This window comes from Halyomorpha halys, unplaced genomic scaffold (genome assembly GCF_000696795.3).
Source record: "Halyomorpha halys isolate HHAL.00 unplaced genomic scaffold, Hhal_1.1 Scaffold7821.1, whole genome shotgun sequence".
In the NCBI taxonomy this organism is placed as follows: Eukaryota; Metazoa; Arthropoda; class Insecta; order Hemiptera; family Pentatomidae; genus Halyomorpha; species Halyomorpha halys.
This window is the reverse complement of record NW_027111248.1, coordinates 1,776-11,971: the sequence shown is the minus strand read 5'-3', so window position 1 is coordinate 11,971 and position 10,196 is coordinate 1,776. Positions and strand designations below refer to the sequence as shown.

The 10,196-nt window shown below is 32.3% G+C and overlaps 1 protein-coding gene across 2 annotated transcripts; it reads right to left on the bottom strand.

Moving 5' to 3' along the window:
* Nucleotides 1-1,989: 1,989 nt before the first annotated feature.
* On the bottom strand, nt 1,990-7,603 carry LOC106692045 (uncharacterized; the record flags this gene model as incomplete). Of its 2 annotated transcripts, XM_014437952.2 has the most annotated exon segments (5): nt 1,990-2,181; nt 2,292-2,586; nt 6,859-6,963; nt 7,049-7,213; nt 7,351-7,603. In XM_014437952.2, coding segments are annotated over 5 exon segments (856 nt in total), but the record flags the coding sequence as incomplete, so codon positions are not given.
* Nucleotides 7,604-10,196: the final 2,593 nt, after the last annotated feature.

The window sequence follows — 10,196 nt, the reverse complement described above, 5'->3', positions numbered from 1 at the left end:
CAAGGGCTGGAACCGGACGTGGCAATGCCAAAGGCAATTGCGGCATACAATCATTTGGTGCACACCGTTACGGGGTTTTCGCCGTTTGAGATCCTCTTTGGTCTTTGTGGAATCCGGCGAGACTACAAGAGCACGGCGGCGGACGGGGATGAAATAAGCAACAATCATGTCACTAGGAAAAAGCTATGGGAAAAAGTCCGGGGAAAATTGGAGAGGGAAACTTTAATTGTAAAATTGTAACTATTGAGAGTATTAGAGAACCCAAAAGGGCAGGACCGTTCATATTGAACAACTTAAAGTCCCACTAACCGAAACACCTGCGGAAGAGTAATCCGGAGTGTCCTCATCTCAACTTATCTGTTCTTTTATCTTTTCTTAAGTGGTGATTAATTTTTTTTTTAATTTATCTTTAATTATGGCAATGTACTGAATAAATTACGTTTTTTTAATTGTATAAATTCATGGTTTTATTTTTGTTTTGCTTTACTTTTAGTTTGTAATAAGCAATTACGAGGAGTATCTATCTTTTCCTTTCTTTATTCTATATAGTTTATTGTAAATAGTTATTGTTGTTGTATTTTATATTAATTTATTGTATAGTTGAAGTTTACGAGGATTGTTCGTAAACTGGTGGGGGGTAGTTACAGCCTTAGTCAGCTGTTACTTCTATGTCAGCTGACTGAGGAGATCAGCTGATCGCATGTATATAAAGAGATGTACCGAACCCAATAAAGTTAGTATGTTACAGCAGTTCACACGTGTTATATCTTATCCCTTCTTCTCTTTTTTTTGACATTTGACTTTTGCCGATACTTAACATATATATATCTTAATGGTTTATGTGTATTGACTCATAAAAACATTGATAAATTGTCTTCTGAGCCATGATTCATAATAAAGCATAAATTACTACTACCAGTCTTATAGTATTTACCTAGTACAATTTCTTGTACAATGTTAACTTCTACTTTTTAACTACAATAAAATCACTCTCCATCATTATCAGCTTAAACTTTGTAGTTTGAATATTTGTATTTATGGACTAACAAATTTGCCTTTTACAATGCGCCCTGATCGTACAAACTAATCCATTTCCTGAGTATAATATAATTCTACTCCATTATCATGTCTTTAATTAAAAATCATAATATGTTTATAATAATGTTTTGTATTTACAAACAGAAAGTGGTCTAAATTAGTTAATTCCAAAATGAAAATTCAATTTGATCTTTATGTTGCCAAAATACTCCTCTGAGTGCTGTAGGAATTAGCTCGGTGGGAACTAGGGCCGGATTAGGCCACTAGGCAATGCAAATTTCCTGGTTCCCCTTCTTACATTATTGTTTATAATGTGAAACTAACAGAAAGTAATCAGTCCAGCTAATCTAAACCATTGTTGATGTATCTATCAGTAACTGAGTTTTATTTTAGAGACAAAGTAAGTTCGTACTACATATGCTTATTACTGCCAGTTCTTTAAAATCTCTAAAAAATCAATTAAAACAACGTCAACTTATTTTTTTCTCATGGTCTATACGGCTGTTAAGGGCCCATTATTAAATTTTCCAGCATGTTGGGAAAATCATTTCATTGATTTAAATTATAATACTGTTCCTATCTTTGCATTTTCTAAATCTTTTCAATACTAAATATTCTACGACATAATTAAAAAAAATAAACGATAACAGTTCACAGATTATGATCTTGCTTCACCGAACAAAACTTCATTCATGCCTATCAAGATACCACGTCCATGAACTTCTTTCTTCAACTCCTGCACATATTCGTGAAGTTCACCTCTGTTTATTGTTTCCAACAGCCTCTGAACATGATGAATCCTTTCATCTGGACCGACTTGAACTTCACCACTCAATATAAAACATGAGCTGATTTTTTTTAATGATTAACTTTATATATTAATTAGATGAATTGTAAATAAAAGTAACGCATAGAATACAAAAAAAAGTAAAGACATTAACCACAACTTACCGTCAATTAATGAACAAGCTTGGTACTTTTTAACCTTTCCAATTGTGCTCAGTTCTCTAGTGGCTTCGAATTCGAAATAATTAAATATTTCAAATTCTGTCAAATATTGGAAAGTATTGTGCCACTGATTGATCATCGGTAAAAATGTCCTCATCACATCTTTTCGTTGGAAGTGAATGAGTAGTACGTTTTCTAAAAATTGTAAATAGAAAGTTCATATTATTTTATTATATTATATAATATGTTATCAAATTTATAATTGTTCAACAACTGAATGGGTAAAGTATAATCTGAATACTGACTCGTTACAATAGTCCGACAAGGTCTTGCTTCACCGAAGAAAATTTCATTCATGCCTATCAAGATACCACGTCCATGAACTTCTTTCTTCAACTCCTGCACACATTCGTGAAGTTCACCTCTGTTTATTGTTTCCAACAGCCTCTGAACAGGATGAATCCTTTCATCTGGACCGACTTGAACTTCACCACTCAATATAAAATAAGCACCCAGAGGCTCATCTCCTTCATCATACAAGACCCTTCCCGCTTCGAAGCCAATAATATTGCTATTTTTCACCAATTTTTTAATTACTGACTGAAAAAATTTAGGGTTACATTAATAATTGAAAAAAATTAACTAGTTTTGATGATGTTATGTTAAACAATTATTACTCAATATAAATTTTAAAAGGAATTAATGTTTATATCGTGGTTGAATTCAAAGGTTCGGTAAAAAATTCAATAGTTTGAAACTAGGAACCTGCTTAGAAAAATTATTCGGTTATTACCCAAACGACTTTTCTTACCATAGCTGAATACAATAAACAAATTATCAGATATATACTCGCTAATATGAGTATATTTTTAATAATTTATATATTGTTTTCTTTTTTAATAATTTATTTATTGTTATTTACAACTGTATACAAATATATACAAGTAAATTCGCTGTAGGTGACATAGTGACATGACAACGATACAACACGAGGAGGCCCCACACCTCTGTACTTAAAATAGCTCCTTTTTAGAATGGATAGCTCATAAATAACATTAAACATAACTGATAACCTTAAAATACCAAAGGTAGTAAAAGGTAAGACACAATTACTTTTCTTTTTCACAGTAATGCACTTACTAATTCACTTCTTATTTCTCTTTTAGACAGTTTAGTTTCCAGTTTAGTTAAAAAAGACATGATAAAAACATGTGAAGAATCTACCCACTGATAGAACTCCAATAACATTTCTAGAGGAGAAGATCTCGCGGCCATCTTCTTTTCAGACGCCTAGGAGGATTATTAGGTAATGAAGGAGAAGCCAGGTTAGGAACAAGTGGTTTTGGGTGGTTGAGAAGTTTATCATGGAAGGATTGGTATCTGGGTCTGGCCAAATCGGCAACATATGGAACATAGAAGTCCTAATGGATGACTTCATTTGTGACAAAGTAAGTAGAATTAAGGATTTTACGAAGTATTTTGGACTGTAAGGATTGGATTCGAGAGGAATTTGAAGGTTTAATGGAGCCCTAAAACTCAACTCCGTATGTCTAGTAGGCCTTATAATAGTCATGTAGTTCAGTCTTTTGTAATGGATTGGCAATTTAGACCGTCTGTTTAGTAAATGTTGTAATAGTCGGAATCTACGAGCAGTTTCTTGTCTTTTTAGTCTCGTATGAGTATTCCATGTCTGTCGTTTGTTCAGATGTTAACTAAGTAACGGATCTGTTCGACAGGAAGAAGAACAGTATTAATAAAGGATACTGTAGGGCAAGAAGTCGTGGATTTACGACAAAGGGTAAATGTGATTTGGTGGGATTTATTTTAATCCTCCAGTTTTGGCACGATTCTTCAAGGGTGGTGATGTGGGATTGGAGGGTTTGGGATACAATGTAAGGATCATTGTTCACTGACAATATACATGTGTCATCCGACATACATGGTGAGGATAGTGTTAGGGTGGGTTGGGATGTCAGTTGTGAAAACTGTATAAAGGGTAGGATCAAGGATACTACCCTGAGATACACCAGCAGACTGACGGAATATAGATGAATAAGTGCTGTTATGATTTATTTGAAATAATCTGTCGGAGATATAAGAACGGATAATGAGGAATTTATGTAGGGGTTAGGAATTTACGGATCTTATATAGCAGTAGTCCTGGGCGCCAGACTCGATCAAAAGCCTGTTCTACATCAAGAAAGACTCCCGAGCAATACATTCCGTGCTCCAATGAAGACGAGACAACATCAACCACACGATTGCATTGCTGGATAGTGGAGTGGGATGTTCATGGGTATATTTAAAATTATTATTCATTTTCTCCTTATTGGATAATTTAAAAGTTCTGAAGCAGCAGAACTGCTTCGCTAAGATCTTATTTCCCCGCCTTAGTTAACTAGAAAAAGAATACAGGGATGTTTCAGTGTTGTCCAACCCGAATGTATGAATAAAGGGTATCAAAAATAGGAAAACATTTTCACCAGAGGTATATCCGTTAATACTTTGGGAGTTATTTGCGTCTAAAGATTTGCATTATTATGAATTATGTAGGTTATAAGAAATTAATTGATATGTGTTCCAACTACTTTATTAATATTAAATATTGTTCAAAGTGATTCAGGTTAATCAAGACATGTAGGCAGGCTCGGCACATTTCTTACCCAGCAGCAGTAGTCAAGCAGCAATGGATATTTTTAATTATTTCACAAGTTTCAATTAACCTTGTTCATAAATAATTAGGTTATTGACCGAGCCTACATAAAATTGTTGAGTGATGTTACCACATACCAAAAATTTCAGTGGTGTCAAATCAGCGTGACTAAACTCATCCAGTGCGTTCATGTTTAAGGTAATAATGTTAAACAAAATTTAGAGAAACGTCTTGTTAGTTTTCCACTGTAAAATATAGAATGCCAATCTCAGAGATGAGCGCTATGCTCTGCTCTGCCTATGGACATCTAGATGGGATCGTTCCATTCTGAAAACAGAATTACATTTAAAAATAACAGCATTTACCTTATATAATGTCTCCCTCGGAACTTCCTCGTCCTCAAAATAATTTCCTTCTTCTTCAAAAGTTTCAGACTTAAGACCCATTTCTATCCTTTCAAATTTATTCAAGCCTTTCGAAAGATAAGACCTAAACCTACTTTCCTCATACCTTAAACCTTACGCTCTTCTAAATCCATTTCAGTTCAGGATTTCGTCCTTCCTATATAATTTAATCTGCCTAGTTTTTAATCAACTGAAAGATACATTATTCTATGGATCAACAGGAAACTACTATCTTAATCCTTTTTTATTTTGTTAATCTTGAGATTCTTCTATCTGAAATCCATAAATTTCCTTATCCAACAGCTCATTAAAACGATTTTATTCATTCATATTTCATCGCTCAGAGAAAGTAGTTATCCATAATAAACTTCCATAATTTCCTCTCTTTCTCTCGCTTAGTGTTCATCACTATTACCAACTCATTTTTCTATGTAAAGAAATGATTTACCCGGTTCTACCCAATACGCACGTTACTATCTCAATGCGGTTGGTCTTTCAAATTTATCAGTGTCCCATTCTCCCTACCTCATCGAGTCATCTCAAAAACTGTAGGATGATATTAGTAGAATTAGTCACAAGTTCTAGAAAACTGGCGAACCCTTCTTACATTATCTTCCCAATGATTCTTTACTTTTCTCAACAAAAATCCTATTCTACTTTATAATTGTGTTAAAAACCTCGGGGTCATCTTCAACCAGCCTATCCTGGGTTAATCCGAGTCCTGTATTACAATCATGGGCGTACCCGGAGGGGGACAGGATGGGCCAGCTGTCCTCACCTCCACTAGAAGTGGAAAGAATTAATAATTTTTTTTCTAGCAATTGTAATAACTAATACAGCACTAACATAATTATTTATAACTTTAACAGTTTTGGTTTCATTCGCCTTGTCACAACCTGATTGACTATGGCTTACACCCCTCCCTCGTTTTGATCATGGGTTCGGCCCCTTGATTACGATCCTTAAACAGTTCCCAAGATTCCACCAATCAGTTACTTGTCTCCTCTCTTATTTTCCCTCATTTTGATTACGGTTTATGGCGAACTCATTGATGAACTTTAAGGAAAATTAAAGCGTCTAATGAATTTATTTAGAATTTGTTTAGAAGATCCATTTCAGGGGTTCTTAGACGCATGTTAGTTCAGTAGCGTTTACCTCCTTTCTAACTGCAATGTTTTGTTTTTTCCTATTCCATTCCTTCAAAAATAATAAATATTCCTATAGTACTGAATTCGTTAACTTACGTCCCTATGTCCACTCCTTGAACACTAAAACCAACCAATCAATATTTATACTTCATCACATAGAACTACTCCTTTAGAATATTTTTTCTTGTATGTCCCACACCTTTTGAAATTCCTTTATCTCAATCTTCTGGTGAAATTTCAAATTTGTATTTATAAATCTGAAATACACCACTTATTCCTATCGAACAGACCCAATACTTAGGACTACGACTGACTTGAAATCCTCATAGAAGACTGAAAAGACTGCTCTTCGATTCCCATTATTACAACATTTACTAGACAAACGGTCTAAACTGCCAATCCATTACAAAAGGCTGCTCTACGTGATTATTATAAGGCCAATCTGGACATACGGAGTTGAGCATTGGGGCTTCACTAAACCATCAAATTACTCCCGAATCCTACAGTCCAAAACCCTTCAAAAAATCCTTAATACTTAAAAAATGACAAAACTAAATGAATATTTAAGTTAAGTAACTAAATCTTAGAGATGCGAATTTCACAGTGGTCAACGGAGTCATGTCGTAATGTATTATAATATTAAATTACACTGCATTATTTAACTTACTCTTGAATATTGGTGAAAGGGTTCCATATACGACAACTTTCGAGCTAGCTTCTTCAAATCAGATTCTTTCCTTGAACTAGTCCGAATCATGAGCATTAACTTTTCCTAAAGCAGAACGACTATATGAAGATTGTTAGGATAGATTTAAAAGATTTGTATGATTCCAGAAAAACTAAGTATTGACACTTACATCGATATTTAACAAATGCTCTTCAAGATCTATTAATTGCTCTGAAGTACTGCCTTTCCCATCACTTAGTTCCATTAAAACATCCCCCAACCAATTTTTTTTCTCATTGAGTTTTCTTATTAAAGATCTAATTTTAGCTAAGGGGGAAACTTCCATGCGTTTACCCTAAAATTAACAAAAGTTTAACATATTATACTTTTAATAACTATTTAAAGGACAAAAAAACTGTTGAAAAAATGCATTTATGTAATCGAGGATTTCCTATTAAAATAAAGTATAAGGGCATTAATATAAAATCTTACAAGATCTCTACTCCTCTCGCATAAACTTTCTCGTAAATCACGACGTTCTTTACTTTTCTTCTTGTCTTTACTTTTCTTCATGTCTTTACTTTTCTTCATGTCTTTACTTTAACCTTAAAATCAAACTCAAATCTATTTTTCACCAATAAAATAATCCCATATCAATATGTAACACTGTTACAAAAATTATATACATTTAAATATTGCAATGCCTCAGTAACGCACTATTTTACAATAAAAATTCTAAAAAAATCATATGGAATATTAGTTAATGATTTTCAATAATGGCACTTTGTAATCATTCTAGAATATAAATTTTAACCCCACTGATGATTTTTGGTTTTGAATTTCAAGATTCCTGAAATTCAAAAATATATTACAGATAGGTCAATCAGTCCGCCGTACGATGGGACGTAACCCCCACTTGTTCACCATTTTTACCCAGACATTCACCTGGTATTAATTTCATTAGTAGTCATAATCTATGTACTTTGTCATACTCAGAGTTAGGCATTAGTTAGGTAATATTTAGTTAACTGAGGTTACAAGCTAATAACTAATTAGTTAGAGATAAAAAACGGAACGAATTTAGTTATTAACTGATAGCTATCACTAATTAATTGGTAGCAGTAAATAGCAGTAAATATATTGCGGTAGCTGAATATTTTCATTAAATTAGCTGGTAGTCGAAATGAACAACTTAAAGCTATTTTAGCTATAGATACATGGCAAATATAACTAATTATATTTAGCTGTTAAAAATAACCAATTACTAATTATTTAATTATTTGATCCTAACAAATTACTTTATATGTTTTCAGTTAGAGTGAAAATAAAAATGAATCGATTTATTTTAACTTTTTCGGATTTTTAACAAATTTGGGTACCTTAATATCTCTTCAAAGCTATGATATTTTCATTTTCTGAAAAAATATAAAGATACCCAAATATATTCTCAAAAATCAGAAAAGTTAAAATAAATCAATTCTTATACTCCTGAGCATAAAATCAATTTCATTTTCATTTGCACCTCATCTTTGAAAACATATACTTGGAACCTAATATGACAGACATCTCAACTATAAAATGATAGATACGCCCGTAATCATAACATCGATTCTATTTTCTCTCCCAGTACCTCTGAAAACATAAAGGAACCCTAATAAAAACAATATTAGAGCTTCCTTATTACTTTACTTACAAAACAAATGTTGCAATTAAAGTTTAATGTTACAATTTTATTTATGACTATGTTTACAATTAAATGTTATTTAATCATAATATTTTATATTTTATTTATAAATATCGGGAATTAATAGCTAATTAATAGGTTGCTCAAACATTAAATGTCCAATTTATATCAAAACAACGGCTCATATAGTTAAAAAGTTAATAAACGTGAATCTCACTAAATGTTATTCAGTTAAAATTCTTAATAAGAGAGAAAAGTACGGTTAATAATAAAAAAACAACGACATTCGTATACCTAACATGAGACACAATAGCCCTCTAATGGGGGGAAACAAGTTAATTTGAAAAAAAGAGAAAAAAATTAATAAATAAATAAAAGAGAAATAATGCCAACAATGGAACTGATAAATATAGGATTTATAACAGGGTGTTCAGGGGCTTCAGCCTTCCGGTTGTGATTAGATTTTCCAAGTCTGCTCTTTTAACTGTCGGTAACTGGGAGTGAAACTTCATGAATCTCTTTGTGATGTAATCCTTTATTGCCTCCATTTGTAATTCCTGATGCAATTGGCAATTTCTTTCAAAGCAAGGAGCATCCACTGTAATTAGATATATGGAATTCTGTAATTACCCAAGATAAGGTTGTTAGCTTTAAAGTAAGTTATAATGTATTTTTCTCAGGAGCAGCAGTTATCACGATATTGCCCATAGCAAAGTCACAAAATAATGATTTTCCGATTTTTGTTTTGCAAGATATGAAGATCGAAAATTTATATTTTTTAAGTCAATCTAAATTTGTATTTAGATTCGTTTGGACAAACCAGAACAATTTGAAATATAATCTGAAAATAACAACTACATGACCTATAACATTTATTGTTTTCCTTATTTCGCTTCTTTTCTTGGACTGTATAATATACAACCGGCTATCACTTTTTATTCCAATGGTTTTGAAATGAAATAATTTGAAACATTTCATTTGAGGGTAACAGAGATGATCATTTTATGTGTCCAAACATTAGTTTGAAACCAGTCATCTTTTATGTCTTTATAAAAGAAATTTTGAAAAAAATTATAAATACTGAGGGGGAGGGCATTTTACAACTTCTACAACTGTTAATTTAATTTTACAAATCGTTGCTCAAATTGCATGTTTATTATTAGGTTATATATGTTAAATAAAATATTATGCGGTAATTACTGAAAACTTTTTTTTTATATAATGGAAAAGATAAAAACAACAAGTGCCCAACATAGAATGAACAAGGTTTTGAAAATAATTATGTACCCAAGCTTACAGATATCAAAAAGTGTTCATATTATTTGGACAAAGCGATGTAAAATTTGTTTTATGTAATCACAATAACTTTCACAATCAAACTAAAGACAAAATTAATTGGATAGGCAACAAAATATAATACAATGATTGGACTGATTAAATCGCGAAAAAATTTACACCTTTTAACCTTAAAAAACTGAAAACCAAAGTAATCATATATATATATATATAAGTTACAGTCAGCTGGACTTCGATGTCAGCTGACTGAGCAGATCAGCTGATCATGTGTATATATAAAGATGTGCTGAACCCAATAAAGCCAGTATGTTACAGCAGTTCAAACGTGCTACATCTTATTCCTTCTTCTCTTTTTTGA